The sequence below is a fragment of the Cibotium barometz genome, chromosome 36 (assembly GCF_041138505.1).
Source record: "Cibotium barometz isolate CiBa-2024 chromosome 36, ASM4113850v1, whole genome shotgun sequence".
NCBI lineage: Eukaryota > Viridiplantae > Streptophyta > Polypodiopsida > Cyatheales > Cibotiaceae > Cibotium > Cibotium barometz.
The window spans coordinates 13,031,704-13,058,058 of NC_141081.1; the positions used below are offsets into that span (position 1 = coordinate 13,031,704).

At 45.8% G+C, this 26,355-nt stretch overlaps 1 protein-coding gene across 8 annotated transcripts in view; it reads right to left on the bottom strand.

Moving 5' to 3' along the window:
* Positions 1 to 4,289: 4,289 nt before the first annotated feature.
* LOC147617506 (uncharacterized) overlaps positions 4,290 to 26,355 on the bottom strand; it is a 47,083-nt gene continuing 25,017 nt past the window's right edge. For 4 of the 8 annotated variants that reach the window (XM_086775763.1, XM_086775764.1, XM_086775756.1 and 1 more), the window contains 3 exons: positions 5,355 to 5,442; positions 5,129 to 5,213; positions 4,290 to 4,986 (listed from right to left, as the gene is read on the bottom strand). In XM_086775763.1, coding sequence (XP_086631889.1) covers positions 4,866 to 4,986; positions 5,129 to 5,213; positions 5,355 to 5,442 — 294 coding nt within the window. In that variant the 3' untranslated portion in view covers positions 4,290 to 4,865. The remainder of the gene's footprint in view (positions 4,987 to 5,128; positions 5,214 to 5,354; positions 5,443 to 26,355) is intronic. The other 4 variants (XM_086775757.1, XM_086775760.1, XM_086775759.1 and 1 more) reach the window with 3 other exon arrangements.

Genomic DNA, 26,355 nt, shown 5'->3' on the forward strand with positions numbered 1-26,355 from the left:
TTTTGCTTTTTATATCAATCCTTTGCAATGTGTCCTGGTTTGCCACACTAATAGCACTCCACGCTATTTGCATTTTGATTTCTTTGCCAACCACCTCGGCCTCTCTGGCTCCCCCTACCTCTCTAGAGTGACCTCTTCCACCTGTAGTATGAAGTTGATTTTCGCCGTGACCTTAGATGACGATCTATGGCTATCTCTACTTGTATCCGAGTAGAAGGTCTTCTCATCTGAATTTTCTTCTAGTCACATTATGCAACTCCTACTCTAGCTAAATCTTTCAAGCTTAAGTGTTGTGTGTTTTACATCTTCACCAAGGTGTCCTAAGCCTCCCTAAGCATTTGTGCATCCTATATATGCATAATCATCGAGCCTATCACACTGACAAATAACCAATATAGCACCTTTTTGGCTCTTTCATGTCATGCTTTATATGCATGCACCCATTGTGGGGTGGGATTTTCTTCAATAATTTCTCGTTCTCCCCATATTCTCTTCTCATAAGGAGATTGGTCATCTTGAACTTCCATGCTTAGAAGTTATTCTTGTTTAGCTTCTTACTCACAATCTAGGATAGACTGTCAGACATGATTACCTACAGCAACTTACTAAATAGTGTTGCAAATACTTTTGTACTTATATCAAAATTACAATCTTCCACACACACTAGTACCATATATATGGAACAATTACACAAACAAACATTCACCTAACAAGAAACAACCGTCAAATCTTAGATTCTTTGTATAGACTATCCTACAACCAAATTTATAACGCAACTTAGAAATTGGGCATATACAGTTAAAATCGACACTTTCATAAAGTGTATGTGGAAAACTTCTAGAGCTAAAATGGGACCCAAAATATGTCAAAATTTTCTCGAAACACATAAAATTTCAGTTAGCAAAGTGAGTTTGTGTTTGTGTGTGTTTGTTTTTATATGTACATGCACACATATATGTGTATGTATGTATGTATGTGTGTGTGTGTGTGTGTGTATATATATACATATATATACACACACATACACATATACATATACATATATATGTATATGTATACACACACACACACACACACACACACACATATGTATGTGTGTATGTATGTATACATACATACGTACGTGTGTATATGTGTGTGTGTGTGTGTGTGTGTGTGTGTGTGTGAGAGAGAGAGAGAGAGAGAGAGAGAGAGAGAGTATATATATACATGTGTGTGTGTATATATGTGTGTGTGTGTGTGTGTGTGTGTGTGTGTGTGTTCATATATATATTTATAGGTATATATGTGTATATATACACACATACATACCTAGAAATAAATAAATATATAAATATGCATATACATACATATGTACATACATATATACATGTGGATATTATATATATATATATATATATATATATATATATATATATATATAAGTATGTGTGTGTATGTGTGTACACATATATACATGTATATGTATGTATGTACACACATGCGCACACGCACACGTACATGCAAGCACACATATACATACACGTGTATGTGTGGGTATGCATGTATAAATACATACATATACATATGTATATGTATACACACACACACAGGTATATGCATACCTTATATATACGTATATATGTGTGTACACACACACACACACACACACACACACATATATATATGTATATATATGTACACACACACACACACACACACACACACACACACACATGTATATATAAGGTATGCATATACATGTGTGTGGATATATACACGCACGTGCGTGCATATATGTGTGTGTTTGTGCATATATATACATATGTATTTATACATACATATCCACACGTGTATATATGCATGCATTTGTGTGCGTGTGCACGTGAACATACATACATATACATGTACATATGTGTACACACACACACACACACACATATATATAAACACACACATACATATACATATACATATGTGTGTATAATATGTTCATATTTAGTACATGTATATTTAGTACACTAAATTTAGGCGTATTTATAAGCGAAGCATTCATATTATTGTAATCTTGTTAAGAATATTGTTCAAAGCGTTTGTAGATTAGAAATCCACATTTGTAGATTAGAAACCCATATGGGCTTATACTCAAAAGCAACTAGTATGAGCTTACATAGTTGGCAATTAGTCAAAATGCCCAAGTAGTTCTTTTGCTCGAAAATTTTATTGGAATTTGACCACTTACCAAAAATAGTAAGTCGATCGAGTCACCACAACACATGTCCGGAATGCTAAGGGCAATAGATGAACAGTGTTCGGACAAAGATTCAAAGCTTTGACAAGGTGATTTAAGCTACTAGACCCCATCACACAAAGAGATGGACACCCAAGAAGGTTCCACATTGTAGATTCAACACAATTAAAGTGGATCATGCATCTACACCAACAAAAGGTGAAAAATATTTGAAATCAGATTGCGTGACTTCTCCCTTATCCATCAATTGGCATGTAATCTATAGCTCTGGGAATCCGTAAAAGCACCAGCATATGCTTGATAATGTGCCTTCCCCTTATTTACTTAGAAATGTTTAAAATAGAGAACTAGGTTAAGATATAAGTTCTGTACATTGCATAAGTGAACCATCCACAATTATCTTATCCATTTGAATATAAGCCAATTTCACTACCCTATAATAGACCACATTACATTATGTACTAAATTTGTGAATTGTTTTCTAGTATTTAGTCTTACTAAAGCTTCAAACTATGCTATGTTAGTGAAAATTTCTCAATGATTTGTGAGTTCCAATGTGCTTATGTCTTAGCTTTAATTTGCACTCTATTGTGTAATTGCATGAGAATGAGTGATTTTCTTGAGATTTAGCTGTAGGTTAAGGCTATGTGACAGTGGGTTACTTATTGAGCTAATTGAACTCAGGCATAATTGAAAAGCATCCAATGCTAGATGCTCACAAAAGCAAATAATCTGATTAGAATGCACAACAAACGTAAGGAGTAGATTGCTAGGAAATTGTGGGTAAAAATAAGGCCCCAACAGAGGATGAATGTCAATTAACACCCCCCCCCCCCCCCCCCCCCCAAAAAAAAAGCGTAAATGTGCTGGTCTACCCCCACAACCAAGTTGGCCCAGTCTCACCCATCGACCAGCCCCTTGCAATCCTATATAAGAGCTGATAAGGCCTTAAGTCTCCCCATATTCATGGTCTGGGACATCTATCGGCGTAACTGGGCCTCTCAATGACCCTGAAGAGGTGCTCAGTATGACCGAAGCTAACAGAGCATTGTACACTGACACCAGCTGGATGCCATAAAGCAGCGACAGAGAGCTGTACATTAGCTGGACAGGGCTGTACAGCTGTATGATAGGATGGGTACAGCTTTTACAGGCTGGAAGCGCAAGATCAAATGCCATACAACAGCAAGCACAGAACCATATAGCTCATTGTCAGTAGGTACAGAGCCATACAGCAAATTAACGGTACTGTGTTATGTATGATTCGGATATAGAGCGCAGGGCAAGGCCATACATCTTGAGCACAGGAATGTATAAAAGCATGTCAGGTCATACAGCAGCAGGTGCAGGTCAGGTACCAAAATTGTGAGCTTCTCTCCTTCCAAGCCGATCAACCTCCTCATCCACCTTGCATAGCAGCATCCCAAGCAGCCATCCTTGCACCACACTTCGCATAAATTTCTTTCATTCAGCTCACACTTCAATTTTCTAGGTCCACGTTTGCAACAACCTTGCTACCTTCGCATTTAAAGGTTAGCACACATAATAATAATTAAAATAAGGACAAGGTTTTCATACTCTCTTGCAAATCCATAGAAACACTTGTGTGCAGTGTGTGAGATCACGCTTGTCCTTGGGATGGGCATCATGGTAATTTCATGTGCATTAAATCTAGGCAATGTCTGAGTCGAAAAACATGAGAAGACATTATTTTGAACACAACCTTGAAACACACTACTCCTACAACGACTCCTGCAGACCAATCCGTGCTACAATTTGTGTATAAGTGCATATAGCATTAAATTTTGAAAGAAATACTTTTTGTAGAGGAGACGAGCTACATGTATGCTCCTTCAGAGAGATGTAGAAACAAACTTGCAAGGACCCATAATTTTTTATGCCTGGAAACTAAGGAGATGCAAATAGACTAATGATATAGCCCCTCTTCCAAGATTTCACAGGACATGAGCTTGTAGCTAAGTTTTCACGTTCACTTTCAAACGATCATAAGGTTGAGCAAATTATGGCAACCATCTCCTCACTTTATGGTGCAGACCTCGCGACTAAGCACTTCACAATGCATTCAAACATCATAAGGTTCAGCAAATTGTGATAACCTATTATGATACAGACCTTGCATTGTGGCTGCATGGTTTTACATGTCCACTTGCTAATTTTATGGCACTTATTAGTGTGTCAAAAAGCCTTGCCAAACTTCCATGCAAGACACTAACTTGTAGACTTTTAAGATGGCAGCGAAGACTCCAATGACTAGGACCATACCCTTGAAGAAACAAACCAACATTCAGTAGGTTGTACGGAGTAGTGATGACTCGAGGTAGACAACAAATATATCCATTTGAAGTGCATGGACGCCAATCTACTATACATTCACCTCATTCAAACTTTAAAGATATAGCCACCTAATGAAAATCTGGCAGGGATAGTGTTGCCACAGTAAGCTAGAAAAAGCTTTGATTTCCAACACAGTTAGCCTACCGTGCCAGAAGATCAGCTTGAGCTGCCCTCACTCAACTGCATGAAAAAGCCTTAAGACTCCAGTCATTTTGCACTGCCACATCATAAAGAGCCCACCTTGCAAGTGCACTGCAAATGTAAATATACAATTTGGGCACTATTTTGGTCTCCGACCATCAGGATGAAATATGTCAGCCGCCGTTGCCTTGACGGAGTTTCCTACTCGAGACAAATTCTTACCTACAGCAGCAGCCACCAACCCTGCACTGCGAATAAACCTGCAGCCGAGCATTCAAGCCAAAATTTTACTTCATGAAAGTATCTTCTTACCCTTTTGCAAAGGCTAGCCTCAGTACCAATGGCCAACCAGCATTGCAAAAATATAAGGCAAAAGCAGCCATACAAGGAACCAGCACAAACCTGGCACTGAACTCTTCAGGACCAAAGGTGCCAATGGTACTTGGAGTTCGAATCGATGATGGTGGCCTTGGCATTATTGGTGCTGCTAATACAAAAATGCATACCAAGAAAAAAAATCAGTGACATGTGGAAAAATGATACCAACACACGATCATGCATGTTGTGGCATGTGTATGTGCATGTGGTATTTCACATCAACCAAAAATGAAAATGATGGCAAACTAACCTTTTTTTTCATGATCATCTTCATGATTGATATGCTCTATTTTGGCATCACTTTCTCCATGTGAAGCAGCCCTACTTTCAGCCAATACCTTGAGCAAGTACAGGAGTCAATGCCAACAAAGATAGTTATATATATACCTAAATTATCCAAGAAAATGCCCAAATTCACCTTTTAGGAACGTGCATGTTATATACTCATGGTAGTCAACCCACAAGACTATATAACTATCAACTCCATCATGCATAGTATGGACCAGATACTACGACATCCCCACTAACGTCATCAGTGCCCAATAGTGGGTGTAGAACTCTGTATCAAGATATGCTCTCACACACGCACTCCACACACACACATAAGAGCATATATTCACACAAAGCCCTTTGTATTGAGTTTCTGTCAAACCTCCGGAGATGCAGGGCAAACTCAGCCATAATGAAGCCTAGCACTAAGGGAAGTAGCAAATAGAAAGAATTAGTACAGCTATATACTTTGCAAAACAAAAAGATTATTTAGCGCATCCAAACACGTAAAAGAGTTGGGCTAACAACGAAAACAATAACCGAGTCTTCTCCTTCTCACAACAAAGTAAAGGAACTTTAAATTTTACATACACTGAGTTCTATCAAGACATTCAACCAGCATTTTATGGACAGAGTAAACATGAAACATGGAGAATTGTGAGCCTTACTCTATAGAAGGGCAAAACAGGCTGAATGTGAATATTAATGCAAGCGTAAATTAATGCAACTAACCCAACTTGTAGCAGAGTTAGCGGACTAGTTGCCTAACTGAGTTTTGGAGCAACCAGCCAAGGGAGTGAACATCAATTCCATAGATTCAGCCTGAATAGCAACAATTAATGTAGACCGGTCCAAGGCTCCTCAGAGGACTACATGAGGTTTTCTTGCTTTCTTTATAGTTAGCTCAACCTGTTCAGATTTTTCTTTCCCAAGGAAAGATCCTTCCATTAGTTACCAAAACTACAGCCGAAATGGCTAAGTACATAGAGGAAACGCGCGGAGATGCCCTCAGTACTGCTGCCGGCATACTATCAACCTCTGGCATCTAGATCTTGCGGCCCAGACGGATTGTGTACTCAAAGAAGGGGATGTCGGGGCCGTCCTCGGGGGCCATCTCTCTGGCCACTTTGACTGGGGGAGGTTCAACACTCTGTGGTCATGAAACCACTCTCACCCTCTCTAAATTGCAACTGCTAAGGTCCTCTATCGAGAGGGGGAGAAAAGAAGAGGGGGGGGGGGGGGGTTGGTTGTTGGTGGGGGGGTGTCTCTGCCTTGGATCCCAGCAGGCTCAGTCAGCTGTCTCTGCCTTGGATCCCAACAAGCTCCGCTCCTGAGCTTCTGGTGGGAGCCACCTAAAGGTGAGCCACTCTCCAAGAGATTGGGCTGGTCCCTTGCTCAATGAATCCCATGAGATGTTAGGACGGGAGCCTAGCATGTGGCCACTAGGAAGGGTAATCAAGGGGTTCCAGACAAATGGTGTCTAGGCTCTAACTAAGTCTCCTCGTCTGGGATTAAAGGAGATTGGCGAAGAGCAGAATGAATGTGGTCCCAGGCTTGGAAGAGAATGAATGTGGTCCCAGGCTCAGAAGAGGCTGGCCGTAAATCGGTCCTCCAAGGCTGAGCTCAGGGACCAGGCCGCGGGTCCTTATCTCGATGAAGATCCATCTGGGGTTGGGGGACCAAACCGCCAAGAACTGGAGTGTGGGCTCAGATGCGGGCCATGAGAAAGTCCTTCCAGGGCTCGCCAATTGGCTTTGATGATCAGCTTTCCCAGAAGGGCTCTGCTCTGCATAGAAGGATCAATAATGCCTAGGCTGCCTCTATAAGAAGGCTGAATGATGACTCTCCAAGCAACCTTGGCCCATGCCCTGCCATCGTTGCCTGCCCAACGGAAGTTGCGTATCAACCACTGTACCTGGCCAATACACGCCCTAGAAAAGGCCCAGCAAGAGGTGATGTACCACATCATCGCAAGGACCTCTAAACTCTGCTAGCCCGGTCTGTGCTGCCTCCTGAAGAATGGCGCTGATCTAACTCACACGGTGCCACGTGATCACCTAATACAACGCTTACAGATCCTTGGGGTTCTATCAGACATGATTTGGGGCATTATTTAAAAATATGAGTTGGTGGTTGGGAGGGTGAGATGCCGAGATATCTAATACTATTGGGGTGAAACAGGGCTGCCCACTATCCCCCACCCTCTTTGGGCTATACATTGACGAGATCTCAGACTTGATTGACAGAGCGAGAGGTGAAGGGGCATGCCTAGCAAGCATACTCGAGTCTATTCTCTTATATGCTGATGATAGAGTGCTTATTGCAGACAACAGGAGGGACTACAGTGCTTATATGCTGATGATACAGTGCTTATTGCTTATATGCCCTATAGGACTTCTGTTTGCAGAGGGGCTTATTTGTTAACCTTGGGAAGACCAAGGTCATTGTCACATCCAGAAGCTCTGGGAGTCTTTTTCCAGCCCTAAACACCATCTTGGAACAGCCTAATGGCAGATGCAAAACACCAGCAAAAGAGATGGAGAGAAGAGAGAGAGAGAGAGAGAGAGAGAGAGAGCTGAGTTTGAGTATATTCATATAGTACAAAAAGGACAATATTGACAAGGGGGAGGGGGTGTTCGCGGCCCCAGTGGTGGTGTACTGTGCGATCTCTATCTTTAGTGTTATCTTGTGTAACACACGAAAGCTCTGAGAGTCTTCTTTCAGCCCTAAACACCACTTCGAACATGCTGATGCAAAAACGCAGACAGAAGGGAGAGGAGAGAGAGAGAGAGAGAGAGAGCTGGAAATTCAGTATATTCATATGGTACAACAAGGTACCCTAGATGTCATGTGCACAGTGTGTATCTACCGTGTGCTACACGCACACAAGACTAGCTTCGAGGTTTGGGGAAGCTTGGAGCTAGGCAGGCTGATTGGCGAGCTGAGTTAGGGATAGACTAACGGGCGGGCGCCCAAGTGTGGACGCCCGAAGACCGGCCAAGAGCCTATAAAAGGGTGGCCAAGGTTAGTCATTAGTCATATAGAGTCTCGCATGATTTGTGAGAGTTCTATGGTCTGGAGCCTGGATCTAGTGCAGACGTGCACCTGCTTTACGCAGCCGAGGCCGGCAGCAATCTTGAGGCCCGCGAGGGTAGCTTCGTGGCGGTATGGGATGTCGTGAGGTAGAGATTGGTCGGTACGTCAACCTAGTTAGCTCAGCTCGTGGCTCAGTGGGATAGCCAAGACTGTGGGCTTGCCCATGGCTGTCATGGTTGGGAGGTAAGTCAGGCCTGCACCCCCCTTCTTATTTATTTGTTTGTTTGCAGGTTTCGAGTCGTGTACCGGGAGCGTTCTACGAGGAGATCCTATGGGGTTTTGACAGTGGTATCAGAGCGTGCCTCATGAACGAGCAAGTCGGTAGGTAGAGAAGATGAGGTCAAAGAAAGGTATGTGTTCAAGAAGCCTGCTGTTTTGTTTATGCATGCTGCTGTTTTTTCAGATAGTATGTGCTTTTTCATCAAAGAACCCGTGATAGAGAGGGTGGTCTAGTAGGGTTGCTTTGTTTATGTTCTCAAGTGTCAAGTTTGTCAAGCAAATAAAGCTGAACGCTTTAGATAGGCTGGGTTGTTGCATCCTTTGCAAATCCCAGGTAATAAATGGGAAAGTATTTCCATGGATTTTATTACCGGATTGCCAAGAACGCATCAAGGCCACGATTCTATTTGGGTTGTGGTAGATCGCTTGACAAAAATGGCTAGATTTTTACCGACTTACAGCTATGCAATTAGCACGGCAGTTTATCGACCAATTGTTTAGACTGTACGGGTTACCATAGGACATAGTCAATGATAGGGACTCTAAGTTTACGAGTGATTTTTGAAAACTTGTTTTTGAGAAGTTGGAAACAACTTTGAATTTGAGTTCCTCAGATAATCCTCAATCTGATGGCCAGACTGAAAGAGTGAATCAAATTTTGGAGGATATGCTTCGGGCATATGTATCCAAAAGACAGAGTTCATGGGAGGATTATCTTCCTATGTTAGAATTTGCTTATAACAATACTAAGCATACAAGTACAAGTTTTAGTCCTTTCATGCTTATGTATCGTTTTCAACCTAGATCACCTGTTATTACAGTAGGATTCTTAGGACTTCAGCATGATGTAGCACGTAATTTTTTGCAAGATATGCAAGAAATGTTACAAGTTGCGAAGGAATCTATTAGAAGTGCTAGACAGATTTTATTCTAATAGACATCGTTACATGGGAGACATTGACTACTCTTTAGAGAGATTACCCTGGCTTCTTAGTGAGCTCAGGAGTGAGCTCTTAGAGGAAGAGGAGTATGTCATGTGCAAAGTGTGTATCTACCGTGTGCTACACGCACACAAGACTAGCTTCAAGGTTTGGGGAAGCTTGGAGCTAGGCAAGCTGATTGCGAGCTGAGTTAGGGATAGAATAACGGGCGGGCACCCAAGTATGGACAGGCGGGCGTCCAAGTGTGGACGTCCGATGACCGGCCAAGAGCCTATAAAAGGGTGGCCAAGGTTAGTCATTAGTCATATAGAGTCTCGCATGATTTGTGAGAGTTCTATGGTCTGGAGCCTGGATCTAGTGCAGACGTGCACCTGCTTTACGCAGCTGAGGCTGGCAGCAATCTCGAGGCCCGCGAGGGTAGCTTCGTGGCGGTATGGGACGTCGCGAGGTAGAGATTGGTCGGTACGTCAACCTAGTTAGCTCAGCTCGTGGCTCGATGGGGACAGCCAAGACTGTGGGCTTGCCCACGACTGTCATGGTTGGGAGGTGAGTCAGGCCTGCACCCCTCTTCTTGTTTATTTGTTTGTTTGCACGTTTCGAGTCTTGTACCAGGAGCGTTCTACAAGGAGATCCTATGGGGTTTTGACACTAGATCTACAGCCATAGGCTGCCTTCTTGAAAAGGTGGAATACACCAAAACAGTCCTACACTAAGGACCCTAAGGACCCAACTCATAAAGAGTTGAATGAATACATTGATGAAACTTGAGTGCCTTTCATAGGCCCTTGGGAAAAGTGAAGAGCTGGCCAACCAGCAGTCGGCCAACCGACTGGCTAATAAATCATAAAATGCTACGTTTTGCAGCCGCCTTGCCATGTCATGATGCTCCTTCAGCCGCCTTGGTCTCTGGTACAACCGACGTCTCCTGGAAGCAGCCGACAGTACCCTTTCATGCAGCCGACAGCATCCTGGTCTTCTCCAAATCCACACTAGCCAATCTGCACTCTATGCTCCATAATCCTGGTTCTTTACTCTTTTTCTGGCTGCCTCTTCTGGACCAGCATCTGAAAATGTCCATGGCACTTCATGCACATGACATCCCCCTCTGCTGAACTTGATGACGGGATTCCAACCTTTTCCTTGGATGACTGTCATCATCCCACTCTTTTCCCGGAGTCCCTCTGTCATCCATCCAACCCTGGCAACCCTTTTTTCTGGAACGCGACCCGGTCTCCAAAACCACTCTGACTCTGAATCAAATCTATGCATCTGTTCCCTCCAGTCCCCAATCCATTCTTGCTCTGACTCTGAACACTGTCTTGGTCTTCATTCCTGAGAAATGAGTCTGGCACTCTCACATCACCCCTTGGAGGATAATCCTCCCTAGGGACCGTTGCCCGAGAACCTATCTGGCTCACAGGACTGCCATCCCCTCTAGCTTTGTGGAACACCACCAACAAACCTCCTGGGAGCTCTTCCCGATTCTGTGTTCCTTGCCTTGGGCTTCGTATCCGTGTACTTTCCTGTACCTTGGACCTGTACACCATCATATGGGACTGATTCAGTGTTTAGCTTTGCTGAGCCTGATGCTCTGATACCAATGTAACACACAGAATCCTCTGTCTGTTGCAATGCCATGTTGGAAGCTGAGCTTCCCTTGAAAAGGTTCTTGCACTTCTAACTAATGACCCAAGTCCCAAGTGGGAACTTGAATGAATGACTAAGAGACCTGGCCCTCTTTATATAGGCCTTTGCAAAAACTGGCCGACTGGGCCAAATCTGGCCAACTAGCATTTAATGCTGCCGACCAGCACAATTCTGGCATTTTCCTCCTGTCGGGCTGCTGCTGGCTGCCTATCGACTGCTGCTGGCTGCACTAATGAAAGCTCCACGCTGCCCTTCATAGCCTTGTGAAGCTGCCGCCTGGTCCACGCCTTCTCATCCTCTGTTGCTGGTCACTGGCTACAGCCCTCTTGGTCCCACTCAGCCCTAAAAAGGTGTCTGACTCTGTCCTACTGCCTGTCCAGATCAGGGCGGAAGCATGTCCACGTGGCATGCACGTGACATCCCCCCTACTAAACTTGATGACGGGGATCCAACCTACCTCTTTGGATGACTGTCATCATCCCTCATTCCTGCCGTCTCTCCTCACTGTCATCCTTGGACGTCTGGCAACTTGACTTAACCTAGAAAACATTGCTATCCTCCGCGACGGCTCTGCTTGAAGAACTTGCATCCTAATCCACCGAGTCCCCCTGCCTTCATGCCCTATCCCTTGAACACAAGGTCTTGGTGTCCTTCCTTGAGGCTGATCACTGGCATCTTTGCTCCACCCTTGGATGACTACCATCCCTTGGAACCAGTATTCCTATGGACTCACCGGTATGCCCTTTGGCATCCACCCACGGACTGCCTTTTCCCTATGGCTTTGCTGAACACCGACCATCCTCCTTGGAGATCTATGTTGGGGTAAAGGCATTATGCCCACCCTTATAGTGTGTACAAGCCCATAAGTTATAGTACATAGTACACTTAGTACTTTTAATGTACTAAGTGCACTATGTGTACTAGTGCAATATACATGTGTGATAGGGGAGTCACACACTCACATCTTTGATGAGTTGACTTATCCCCACAACTCTCTCTCTCTCTCTCTCTCCCTTGTTGATTCTCTGTGTATGTCTCCCACATGAATTAACCTAACCCTAATTCTTCCTTCTCCCAAACAATTGGTATCAGAGCCGGTGCCCTTCGAATCTCTGTGCAGTAGCAATCGGCTTAGGAAGGTAGCCAACAGTCGTGAAGAGCCTTTGTGCTCGGTCTAGGGCTGGGCGAGCACGTGGTCTAGGGCTGGGCGCAGCCTGTGTGTGAAGAGGCCAGAAGCGACCAAAAGGCCCTTCAGCGTGAGCAGCTTGCATCAGGGTCACAGCAGCCATGCAGATAAGGAGTTAGGCGCAGCTAATCAAGCAAAGAAGCAGGCGGGTGCCAATCGAGCGAAGAAGGTGGCGGGCGTTGAATCGGGCGCCGTGCTAGAGCCTTCGCGTAACCGGAGGAGTCGAGCGCCGTGCGTCGCCGACCCGTCAGTATTCGAAATTTTTTTTTTAACGTACGCTTCGTACGCTACGCTCCACGTCATCTTCTCCTTTAGCGTTGAGGCGCCGGGCGTGACCCAACGAGGAGGAGCGACCAACAACAGAAGAGCAGCACTGCAGCAATCATGTGGACACGTTGAAATCGAAACGCATGAGTAGGCTCGACTTGTTGAAAGCGCAGGCAGGTTTTGGCAGACGGAGCTCTAAGTCCAAGCACAGTTGGGTTATCCTCACACACCGACAGATCTATAGAACCTCACACAGGAGAAAGGAGGTCGCCCTCTCCTGATACACCGACTGACAAGAGCACCGCCATGCACCGAGTCTGACGCAGCACCAGCATTAGAATTGCCCCCCTCTCCTGCAACAGCATCTGCAATCATCATTCAGCCTGCAAATTGAAGAAAAATCAGAAATTACAAGGTATTTTTCTCTATTTTTTTTGGGATCTGCAATTGAGCAAGTACAATCAACAATTGAGCAGGTACAGGTGCCCAATTGCTCAATTTTTGAGCAAAATTGGCAAAATTAGGTGACATTGGTCACAATCAGGATCAATTTGTAGGAAATTAAATGTCGAAATTTGGGGCTTTTGATGTAATTGTGCAATTAAGCACTCATACATGCTGTATGATGTGAAAAATCGCACATTTGGGCAAAATTGCAGCAAATTGCAGTGCAAATCAAGGGACTTTTGTGCCGATTTGGTTGATTTGCATGCAGGCAATCGCATTTGATGCTGTGGATAATGTGTTGATGCCTTACAAGCACTCAATGTGCCTGTAAATCAAGGGGGTTTCATGTATTTGATGTATATGTGGCCAGGGGGAAGCATCGTGAACACTCTGGATGCCTTCATGTGCGTCAATGTACCATGTATGATCAAAAATTGATCTTAAATCAAGTGGCTTTTCAAGTTCGTATGCTTGTTGAGCTTGGCAAAGCAGCAGGCAAGACATTTATGCCTTGAATCCTCAAAAATCAGCTGGCAGTCAAGGGGCTTTTGCCCAATTTCTCTTCGGGACTGTTGTATGCAGTGTACAGGACTGTAAAAGTTTGATTTTCACTCATTTGGACAGCCAGGAGAGCATTTATTGCTATTGTACCTGCTGGTACAGATTTGGCACAGCTTTGTGCAAGTTTTGGCATGGCTGTACACTGTTTTGAGTGACCAAAAGGTTCAATTTCAGCTGCTGTACTTGCCGGTACAGGTTTGGTACATCATTGGTGAGCACTTGGTACTGCGGTACATCATTGGTGAGCACTTGGTACTGATGTACAGTACTTTGGAAGGGCAACAGAGCACATTTAAGGTGCTGTCCAAAATCTGCAGCAACCAGATTTTGGTGATTTCATCACAAACAGTGGGAGAAAAGTTGCATTCTTGCTTCCGCAGTGGGAGATAAAACTTGGGAGAACAACTGTGAGCACTTTGTGTGCTTTTGGTGCAATGTTTGCACATTTTGCAGGGAGTCAGGCATTGACAGGTTGCATATTGCTATGGCAACCACAGGTGAGAGCTCTTCATTGCTTCACATCAAGAAGCTTGAAGGCTCGCATAATTATGATATTTGGCAAACCCAGTGCTACAATGTGTTGCTCCAGAAAAAGCAGCACAAGCCTATCAAAGAAAGGGGTGTGTTGCCCGCTTCTCTTACTGCTGAAGAGTGGGAAGATATGGATGAGCTGGCAAGATCTACTATCATGTTGTCTGTGTCAGACTCATTACTTTTCAGCATTCGTGAAGAGAAGACAGCTTGGGGAATGTGGCAGAGATTGCAGGACTTGTATGCCCAACAAAGTGCCTCAAGCAAAGTGTATTGGTTGAAGAAACTCATAGGTCTTCAGATGAAGGAAGGGGCGTCTATGACAGCCCATCTAAATGAGTTTAATGGTATTGTCAGCCAGGTCATTAATCAAAAGTTGGCAATGGACGATGAGTTCAAAGCCACTTTTCTGTTATGCACTTTGCCAGAGAGTTGGGACACATTCAGGACAGCCACTAGCACTTCGAATGCTATGCTGTCATATGCAGATGTTGAGGGTGCTCTTCTTCAAGAAGAGATGAACAGGAAAAACAACTCTGTTGGAAAGTCCAATGCAATGAATGCACGTGGGAGATCCCAGCAAAGGGGGAAAAGCCAAGAAAGGGGAAGGAGCAAGTCTCGCTCCAAAAAGGATTTGGAATGCCATTATTGTGGCAAGAAGGGACACATTAAAAAGCAATGCTACAAATGGAAAAATGATCAAAAAGAAAAGGGAAAAGGCAAAGACAAAGAGAAAGATGAAGCCAAAGATGTAAAGCCAAAGGGCAAAAGTGGAGTCAAGATTGAAGAAATCAATGTGTCACATGCAGGTGGCAGTGAGGATGAGGTCCTATTTACGTCTTCACTTGATGCCCATTCACTTCTTACAGGTGGTCATGGTATGCACTCATGGATCATTGATTCAGGTGCCTCCTTTCATGCCACAGGTTGCAGAGACTTGTTTGTCAGGTATACTACTGGCAATGAAGGAGTGGTTTATTTGGGTGATAACCATGCATGCAAGATTCTTGGCAGAGATGATGTGAGGCTTGTTTTTTCAGATGGCTCACAGCTTATGCTCCATGATGTCAGGCATGTGCCTGAGATCAAGAAGAATTTGCTTTCTACTGGACAGCTTGATGATGCTGATTATGTTACCACATTTGGTCGTGGAAAGTGGAAGATTAGTAAGGGCTCACTGGTTGTTGCCAGAGGCTCTAAGGTGGACACTCTTTACTTTATGCATGCAGGTGTTTGTCACCATGCTAATGTAAATGCAACCGAGCTGCCGGAAATTTCTCTGTGGCATAGTCGGTTGGGACACATGAGTGTCAAGGGAATGGAGCAATTGTCTCGTTTGGGTTACTTGCCTTCTCTAAAGTTTTCAAGTTTTCAGTTTTGTGAGCATTGTATATATGGCAGGCAACTGCAATGCCCTCACAAGAAAGCTCTTGGACAGAAAGATGCTCAATTAGAGCTTGTGCATACAGATGCATGTGAGATGCCTCAGCTTTCTTTGGGAGGGGCAAAATATTTTGTGTCTTTCATTGATGATGCCACACGCAAGGTGTGGGTTTATCCTCTTCGTTTGAAGAGTGATACATTCTCAGTGTTTCAGAAGTTTGTTGCTCATGTTGAGAATCAAACTGGCAAAACACTGAAGGCTTTGCGTTCCGACAATGGTGGAGAGTACATGTCCAAACAGTTTTAGGACTTTTGTGATGCTAAAGGCATCAAGAGGGAGCTCTCTACTCCTTATGATCCTCCACAAAACGGGACAGCCGAGAGGATGAACAAGACCATTCACGAGAAGGTCCGTTCTATGTTGTCACATGCTGCATTACCTCATGGTTTTTGGGCTGAAGCTGTTATGACAGCCGTTCACCTTATAAATAGGTCACCTAACACGAGGCTTGGTGGGAAAGTGCCAGAGGAAGTATGGACAGGGACGCCTCCGTCATACAAGCACTTGAGAGTGTTTGGTTGCGTTGCGTACGTGCACATACGCAGAGAAATGCGCACCAAACTTGATCCTAAGTCTCACAAATGCATATTCCTAGGATATGGTGACAGAGGTGAAATGGGGTATAGACTTTGGGATCCCGTGAATAGAAAGATTATACGCAGCAATGATGTCATTTTTGATGAAACATGCATGTATAAGGAGCCTGCAAGGCAACAGGAGCCTGGCAGAGTCATCTTTGATGATGATGGACATCATGGACAACAACCAAGGGCTGTAAATCAGCCATTACAGCAGGAAAACCAGCCCTTAAATGGTGCTGAAAATGGTCCAAATGGACAGCCAGAGATGGCAGAAGATATCCCTATGGATATGCCACAGTTAGAGGAGATACCGGGCATGATTTTTCAGCCTTATGGCATGGAACAGGAGCCACCAATGGGTGATATGCAGGCTGGACAGCAACCTGCAAATGATGGTCATTGGGTACGGAGGTCCACAAGACCCTCCAGAGCCCTTGACAGGTTTGTTCCAGGGGTTGACTATTTGATGCTTATTGACTGTGGGGAGCCCTCATGTTATAAGGAGGCTTTACAGAGGGCAGACAAAGCTCTTTGGGAGCGTGCCATGAAGTCAGAGATGGATTCTCTGCATAAAAATGGAACTTGGAAGTTGGTGCATTTGCCTGCAGGCAAGAAGGTTTTGCCATGCAAATGGGTTTACAGGCTCAAAGTTGCACCTGATGCAAAGCCAAGATACAAAGCCAGGTTAGTGGCTAAGGGCTTCAAGCAGGAATATGGTGTGGACTTTGATGAGATCTTCTCTCCAGTGGTCAAAATGACCACACTTAGAGCTGTATTAGCTTTGGTTGCACATGATGATCTGGACTTGATTCAGATGGATGTGAAGACTGCTTTTCTTCACGGTGATCTCCATGAGGAGATATATATGCAACAGCCAGAGGGTTATGCAGTGAGTGGAAAGGAGAAGCTTGTATGCAAGCTGAAAAAGAGTCTTTATGGGCTCAAACAGGCACCAAGAGAATGGTATCATAAATTTGATACATTCATGAAATCACAGAAATTCAGGAGAAGTGACATAAATCACTGCTTGTACACCAAGAAAGCTTTGGATGGCAGTCTATTGATCCTCATCTTGTATGTTGATGATATGTTGATTGCCGGGAAATCTCGTAAAGAGATGGATGCCTTGAAGAAGAGGCTGCATGAAACCTTTGATATGAAGGATTTGGGTGATGCAAATCACATTTTGGGTATGCGGATACTTCGGGACAGAAATCAGCATGTGTTGTATTTGTCTCAGAAGGAATACATTGGCAAAGTCTTGCAGAGGTTCAATATGGACGGGGGGAAGAAGACTAGTACTCCTTTGCCTCCATATGTGAAACTCAGTGCTATGGACAGCCCACAGTCGGATAGAGACAGGGCTGATATGGCCAAGGTTCCGTATGCTTCAGCTTGTGGCAGTCTCATGTATGCCATGGTTGCTACTAGGCCGGACATTGCATTTGCAGTGGGAGTGGTTTCTAGATACATGGCCAACCCTGGCAAGAAGCATTGGGAAGCAGTGAAAGGTGTCATGAGATACCTGAAGGGCACACAGGATATGTGCATTTGTTTTGGCAAACAGGATGCATTAGTGCATGGTTACACGGATTCGGATTATGCCGGTCATCCAGATAACCGGAAGTCTACTACCGGTTATGTGTGTACATTCACAGGAGGTGCTGTGTCATGGATATCCAGGATCCAGAAGTGCACTGCCTTATCTACTACAGAGGCCGAGTATATTGCAGCCACAGAGGCTTGCAAGGAGGCATTATGGCTATCTCGGTTAGTGGTTGATTTGGGTTATACAGGGGATATTCCATTGTTGCATTGTGACAGTCAGAGTGCCATCCAGTTGGCAAAGAACCCTGTCTTTCATGCAAAGACGAAGCATGTGGATGTGAAGTATCACTTCATCAGAGAGGTGATAGAGAACAAGCAAATTCAGCTTGTTAAGATTCATACGGATGACAACCCGGCTGATCTGTTGACAAAGAGTTTGCCTCCGGAGCGGTTTGCTCATTGCAGACACTTGATGGGCATTGGATGAGGCCAGTTTCAGCCTTGATATGGCCTTGTATATTATCATGTACATGCTGATTTTTCTTTTCCTTCATTTAAGGGCACTTTGCCTTTAAGTGGGAGGTTGTTGGGGTAAAGGCATTATGCCCACCCTTATAGTGTGTACAAGCCCATAAGTTATAGTACATAGTACACTTAGTACTTTTAATGTACTAAGTGCACTATGTGTACTAGTGCAATATACATGTGTGATAGGGGAGTCACACACTCACATCTTTGATGAGTTGACTTATCCCCACAACTCTCTCTCTCTCTCTCTCTCTCTCTCTCTCTCTCTCTCTCTCTCTCTTGTTGATTCTCTGTGTATGTCTCCCACATGAATTAACCTAACCCTAATTCTTCCTTCTCCCAAACAATCTACCCTTAGATGTGTTCCTTGCCTCGGACTGTGCACCTTCTCTTGGGACTGCTCTTGGAGCACTAGAAATCCTGCTGAGTGCTGGCGCTCCGATACCAACGTAACACGCGGAAGCTCTGAGAGTCTTCTTTCAGCCCTAAACACCACTTAGAACATGCTGATGCAAAAACGCAGACAGAAGGGAGAGTAGAGACAAAGAGAGAGAGCTGGAAATTCAATATATTCATATGGTACAGTAAGGTACCCTAGATCTACAGCCATAGGCTGCCTTCTTGAGAAGGTGAAATACACCAAAACAGTCCTACACTAAGGACCCTAAGGATCCAACTCATAAAGAGTTGAATGAATACATTGATAAGCCTTGAGTGCCTTTTATAGGCCCTTGGGAAAAGTGAAGTGTTGGCCGACCAGCAGTCGGCCAACCGACTGGCTAATAAATCATAAAATGCTACGTTTTGCAGCCGCCTTGCCATGTCATGATGTTCCTTCAGCCGCCTTGGTCTCTGGTACAGCCAACGTCTCCTGGAAGCAACCGACAGTACCCTTTCATGCAGCCGACAGCATCCTGGTCTTCTCCAAATCCACACTAGCCAATTTGCACTCTGTGCTCCATAATCCTGGTTCTTTACTCTTTTTTTGGCTGCCTCTTTTGGACCAGCATCTGAAAATGTCCATGGCACTTCATGCACATGACATCCCCCTCTGCTGAACTTGATGACGGGATTCCAACCTTTTCCTTGGATGACTATCATCATCCCACTCTTTTCCCGGAGTCCCTCTGTCATCCATCCAACCCTGGCAACCCTTTTTTCTGAAACCCGACCCGGTCTCCAAAACCACTCTGACTCTAAATCAAATCTATGCATCTGTTCCCTCCAGTTCCCAATCCATTCTTGCTCTGACTCTGAACACTGTCTTGGTCTTCATTCCTGAGAAATGAATCTGGCACTCTCACATCACCCCTTGGAGGATCCTCCCTTGGGACCGTTGCCCGAGAACCTAATCTCGAGAATATAATCAATTCGAGGCATCGAGAATCGGGAATCTGCTCTTGATAGTCAGCTTGTTGAGTGCACGATAATCGACACACAAACGGGAAGACCCATCTTTCTTCTTGACAAATAAGATCGGTGCTGCAAATGGCGACACGCTGGGGCGGATGAAGCCAGATTGCAACAATTCTTGGAGTTGGCGGTCCAGCTTCGATTCCATTGCCTTGGAAAGGCGATACGAAAACTTGCTCGGGGATTCCGAGCCTAGGAGAAGGTCAATCTTGTGGTCCTCCGGTCTGGACGAGGGAAGTTGGGGAGGGAGGTTATTCCGAAGAAAAATCTTCTGGAACTTTTCATGGAGAGCCAAGTACTTCTTGGAAGCACTGGCCACCGTCTAGGCTGTCTGGATGTATACCATCACACACTGTGCGCCTTTCCTGAATGCTCGCTTAGCCTGCAAGTGGCTTATGAGCAGAAAGTTCGGAATTCCCGGCTCACACTTAATGGTCACTGGGGCGTTTGACACATTCCGATTGATCTGGAACGTGTGCTTGTCCCACTTGACATCTGGAAGAAACTTGTGAAACCGCTGAATACCAAAAATTATGTCTCCTCCTACAAGAGGGGCAATCATAAAATCATGCACAAATTCTATGCCCTTAATAACTAACTTACCACCTAGAGCTTCATACTTGACGCTCGTTGTCATGCCTGTGCTAAAACCCTCAAGCTGTTTGTCCACCGAAGTCAGGTCGAAACGGGCACGCCTAGCGGCCTGTTCCGTGACCACATCCTCCGCGCTGCCGCTGTCAAACAAGACGACTACTCTCTGGCCACCTATGTAACCAAAGGACTTGAGCAATTTGTTGCGCTCATACTCCTGGTCATGGGCGCCCTTCTACTTATCTTTGAGCTCCCGGCTAATAATTGCTCCAACTGAAGCACCGGGGTTTGAAGAACTAGGGGTAGCCACTGGGATCTGTGTGGGAGCTGAGCTCACCAAACGGAAGCTGTGGAGGTAGCGGCGGCGGGCTTTGGAGGCTTCTTAGGACAATCCCGAGAAGTATGTCCTTTTGTACGACAAAAGAAACATCTACCCTCCTCCTTGTACTGAGAAAGCTCCTCGGCACTCAACTTGCCACCTGTCTTGCCTGCCTCCACTTTCTAGTCTGGAGTAAGCTTAGATGCATTGTTCGAGTTATTGAAGCCAGAGGCTCCCGGGCTCTGTCCTGGGAAAGACCCCGTCTGGTTCTGGCCTTTGCCCCCCGAGGCGGTAGCCCTGGGAGAAGCCGGCTGGGAAGTCTTGGACTTGCCACCATTATGTTTCATTTCTGCACTCTGCGCAAGCGAGAGTGCATCTTCAAAGGTGGCTGGCCGAAACATACGCACCTCCCATTGGATTTGCGTGTCAAGGCCATATAAAAACTGCCCTTTCTTGTCCGTATCAAATAAGCCTAATTGCAAACATAAAGTCGAAATTCTATTGGCAAACTGAAGGACTGGTTGCGCGTTCTGACGCGCTCCCCTGAACTCGTCTTCGAGTCGCTCAAGATAGTGGGGCGGTAGAAACCGCTGCTTAAGGTCGCGGACAAACTCGTCCCACACATAAGCTGCCATACCTAATCTGGTGTGGGCATGAGCCCACTGAGTCCACCAAGGAATGGCCTCACCTTCCAAATACCAACCGGCTAAGATCACTCTGTCAATATCTGTTTTTCTAATTGCAGCAAAGTAAGCTTCAAACTGATGCAACCATGAATAGAGAGTTGTGGGATCGAGTTTACCATTATACTTAGTGAAATTCATTTTCTCGGAAAAATGATTTGAGAGCGCCGCCGGTGTCAATTTGGCGTCCGAAGCTGCTAGGTAACGCTCGTGCTCCACGTGTCGCATGGCTTCGTCTTCACGTTGTCGGATCTCCAATGCACGCATTTGCAACTCAAGCAAGGAGCTCGGCTGCAGTCGTGACCCCGCGAGAGGGTCTCTCTGTCGAGGATCTGGAATCTGGGATACGGAAGGAGAGGGAGTAGGAGATGGAAAACGCGACACTAGAGAACGGGTACGCTCTTCTAGAGCCAAGATCTGCGCATTCTGCTCGTCCAACTTGGTTGTCTGGTCTGCAATTGCTCGCATCATCTGCTGGAACATATCTGTAACACTCAAGCCTGGTGCCCTAGCTGGGCTGCCTGGTGCACTCTGGTCCCATGGTTCTTGGTCTCTCTCGTCGTCGAAGCTCGCCATTGCAGGAAAATGCACTTCCTTTCCGGAACGCAGTTTGACCATCCACTATCAGTGTGGGAGACGTCTGGAGACTTCCGGAGGCTGAAAACCAACCGTCCTTCGAGGGATAGGAGTCACTCCGAAAGGGGTAGTCCACCGGCGTCTGAAAACCAACCACATGATCGAGAAAAAATTCTGGTTTCTTTGCTGAATCTTTGCACTTGAAGTAGGCTCTGATACCATTCTAGCATGCGGAAGCCTCTGTCTGTTACAATGCCATGTTGGAAGCCTCTGTCTGTTACAATGCCATGTTGGAAGCTGAGCTTCCCTTGAAAAGGTTCTTGCACTTCTAACTAATGACCCAAGTCCCAAGTGGGAACTTGAATGAATGACTAAGAGACCTGGCCCTCTTTATATAGGCCCTTGCAAAAACTGGCCGACTGGACCAAATCTGGCCGACCAGCACAATTCTGGCGTTTTCCTCCTGTCGGGCTGCTGCTGGCTGCACTAATGAAAGCTCCACGCTGCCCTTCACAGCCTTGTGAGGCTGCCGCCTGGTCCACGCCTTCTCATCCTCTGTTGCTGGTCACTGGCTACAGCCCTCTTGGTCCCACTCAGCCCTAAAAAGATGTCTGACTCTGTCCTACTGCCTGTCCAGATCAGGGCGGAACAGTGTTGTGTACTTTCAGCTATCTGTTGGTCCACATTCAAGTGTTGATGAGTGTGTTGTTCATGAGACGGTGCCCTGGAACGTTCACACCTAAACAATGGTATTACGTCCCCTAGTGTGAGGAAACGTACAGAAATCACCTACATGGGCAGCCCGGTGGAGGTAGCAGACACTACTTCAGGGTCACTTTCACGAGCTCCGACAGCCGCTTCTCCATGAGACGGGCATCACAGAAAGATTGACTAGGGGATACACTGCACTTGCCCTCCTAGCGAAATAGTGCCACCAAACACTTCCAGGAGCCTAGGACAAAGGGCTGGTTTTTTGACACACTAGTGACTCCGGCGATGATGTATGCATCCCCATTCTGGGCTATCAGCAATAGATTGACAGCGCATAGAGCATCCACATATTTTGATGCTATCCAAATTGATACGCAGCAAACCATCTGTCCCTCGCCATATCATTCGAGCAGAGTTTGCTACAACACCTATGGTTGTAGAGGCCTTATTCCAGACTTATGTACATGCAGAGGATACTGGCGATGGATTTGTCACGGTTACCATACCTGGCACTACAGTCTCACCACACACGGGCTACAGATGAGCCAACTACTCCCATTTCAGTATGACCCAGACTCCCCCTACACCAAGGCTCACACATGTGGACAGGAACAGGGTAATTTGATGACTTGCTACAGTTACACATTCGAGATACATGGATTACCCGAGGGGAGCCCCTACCACCCATACAGAGGACGGAGTCAAACAAAGGCCAAGGTACCTAGATGTTTTCATGTCACATGCCATGAGGATAGCACTTGGTCGGCTCAAGGTCTCATCCCATAGGCTCGAGATTGAGGTTAGCAGAGCAGCAAGGGTCCCTACAAAGAGCAGACTCTGTAGATTGTGCCATGGACGAGTAGAGTTTGAGGAGCATTATATTTGTTAGTGTATTATAAGATCAAGGGCGAGATTCCACTACCTATTCAGAGAGGGGTTTGGGGCAGTATCTCCACTTATGGAGTATCCAAATCAACGTTGTCTTGGACTCTTCCTGTTGGAGATCAAACGACACAAAGAGTTACTATTCAGAGATCCTCGACCTCAGCACCCATCTCAATCTACCATCACGAGTTTTTTCCGCCCACAGGAGGACACTCAAACGGATGAGGCCACCGTAGTAGCAACGAGGGACCCACCATCTCACCCCTCGACTGGCGTTACCCTACCTCGTGCCACCACACTTTGGAGAGCCAGACGGCCTTGGACCTTGAGCATCCCAGGCTCACAAGCCCCAAATTGATGAGATCCTCGCCTACCACCGAGCATCTATAGCTGCTACCTTGTCCGAGCTTCTCCTGGGCCCTGTAGATCTAGGGACCCTCCGCCAATGCTAGACATCCTTTATGGAGCCCTACCACACATCGATGGATAGCTCCCTCTCCACACTCATACCCCCTATCCTCTACACCCACTTTGTATTCACGATGATGATGATCATCCATACATATCTACATTTACCTAGTAGGGATTAGTGTTAGTTTTCTTTGTTATGTTGTCTTTTTTTTTCCATGATGAGATTCCATACACATTGTACACCTTTTGTCTCATAGACCCATTGGGTCTTTTGCAAGATATTAATATATCTCCTCCTCCTCTCTCTCTCTCTCTCTCTCTCTCTCTCTCTCTCTCTCTCTCTCTCTCTCTCTCTCTCTCTCTCTCTCTCTCTCTCTCTCTCTCTCTCCCGCCGCCCTGTTAGCGCCGCCTGCTTCGCTTCCCCCTCCCGCCTGCTGTTCGCCGCCCCCTCTCTGTTCGAACTTTCTGTCACCCCCTCTCGCCTGCTCGCTTCCGCCGCCGCCCTGTTAGCGCCGCCTGCTTCGCTCGCCCCTGCTGCCCTGTACGCCGCACAGTTCTGCTGGCAATGGCCAGTCTATCTATCCGTTAGGCTGTCCGCCTCGCTTTCCCTACCCACCCTTGCTCAGGCCCCCAAGGCGGCAGCATAACTCTCTCTCTCTCTCGCTTCTTCCATGGCTTCCACCTTGCGCAACCCGATGAAGGCGACCTTTATGATCACAAACAAGAGGATAACAAATGTGGAAAAGGAAATGAAGGAATGGAAGGCAAAGATGGAGGGATGGTGGAAGGAGAAAGCCAACTTTCTCCAAATGGTATTCAATGAGGGTAAGCAGTGGAAAGAGGAGAAGGAGGACCTCTTAGCGGAAGTCAAAGACCTTCACGGGAAAGTCAACACGCTCAAAGACGTAATTTCAGCTCTTCAGAGGGAGCTTGCAGAGGCCAAGGCAAATGGTGGACTTGAAGAAGGTGAAATCCAGCCATCAATGATAGAAGAGCTCAAGGTTATCAAAGAACAAGTATGGGCAATTAAGGAAGAAGAGAAGCAACATGAAGCAAAGACTTCCTCATGGGTGGAAGTCATCACCAAGACGCAAAAGAAGATGGATGAAGCGGAGAAGTGGATAGAGGTCGCCAAGAAGGGTAAAGGTAAGGAGATAACAACCCCTACACCTACAATCATTAACATGACTTTGGAAGAGGAACAACGAAGACGTACACGTGCTTTGCATGTGAGGATTACCGGCCTTAAAGACAGGGATAAAGTTGAAGAGGAGGTGAAAGAGCTTATGGTGTTGATGGGGATTGACAGTCCGGCACACGCAAAAGCTTGGAGAGTGGGCAAAAAAAGCGGAGGCAACGGGGAAACATCAAAGGAAAGAGCTCTCATACTTTGCTTCCCCTCTATTGAGGCGAAGAAGGAGTTCTTGAAGAGACGACCCACTTTAAAGAATACAGGCATTTTTCTTGGTGATGATCTTACTCTTTTACAGCTTGCACATATGAAGGAAGTTATGCCAGAGATTAGAGCGGCAAGAGAAAAGGGAAAGATAGCATTTTATAGAGAAGGGAGGGTGGTCATCGTGGAGCAACGCTCTACATGACGGTGCGAGACCTATGGGACCAAATTAAAGCTGGCAGCCTGGAACTGCAATGGATCCCTCAGACTTGATGTAGGTGCCTTTGAGGACAGCTTTAGAGATAGAGATATAGTCTTCTACTCGGAGACTCACCAGGCTCCTGGTCAGATGATGCCACAGGTGACAGGATACAGATGGGAGACAGCTTGCAGAGTAGGGACGAGATCGGTACACAGTAGTAGAGGATCAGGAGGGGTGGCAGTTCTTTTCAGGGAGGAGCTGCAACCGCTTCTACACATCGTTCGGAGAGATGATCAGGCCAGATATATGTGGGTGAGACTGAGGGCCGACACAGGCAGATTCCTGTATATTGCCATATGCTATTTTGCTCCTAGTACATCGACATATGCAGCACCTAGAGGGCAGTCTCCTCTCTCTGTGCTAGATGATGACATATGGGAGTTCTCTAGGGATGGAGACATCATCCTGTTTGGGGACTTTAATGCCCGGACGGGCAACCGCCAGACAACCTTTTATGATACCTCGGAGGAGATGCTGAGAGAGCTGGACACTCTGGATATGGGATTAGACAGACGCTCACAGGATGTGGAGTGCACAGAGTATGGGAGATATTTGGTAGATATGGGGACTGCACATGGGTTGGCCATACTTAATGGCTTGCAGAGGTTTCCGTCAGCAGCTGGATTTACTTGCTTTCCACATAGACATGGTGCTAGCACAGTGGATTATGTTATGGCTATGCCCAGCTTTGTTTCATGCATTGAGGACTTCACAGTTGGATCTCGGCCCATTGGGGTA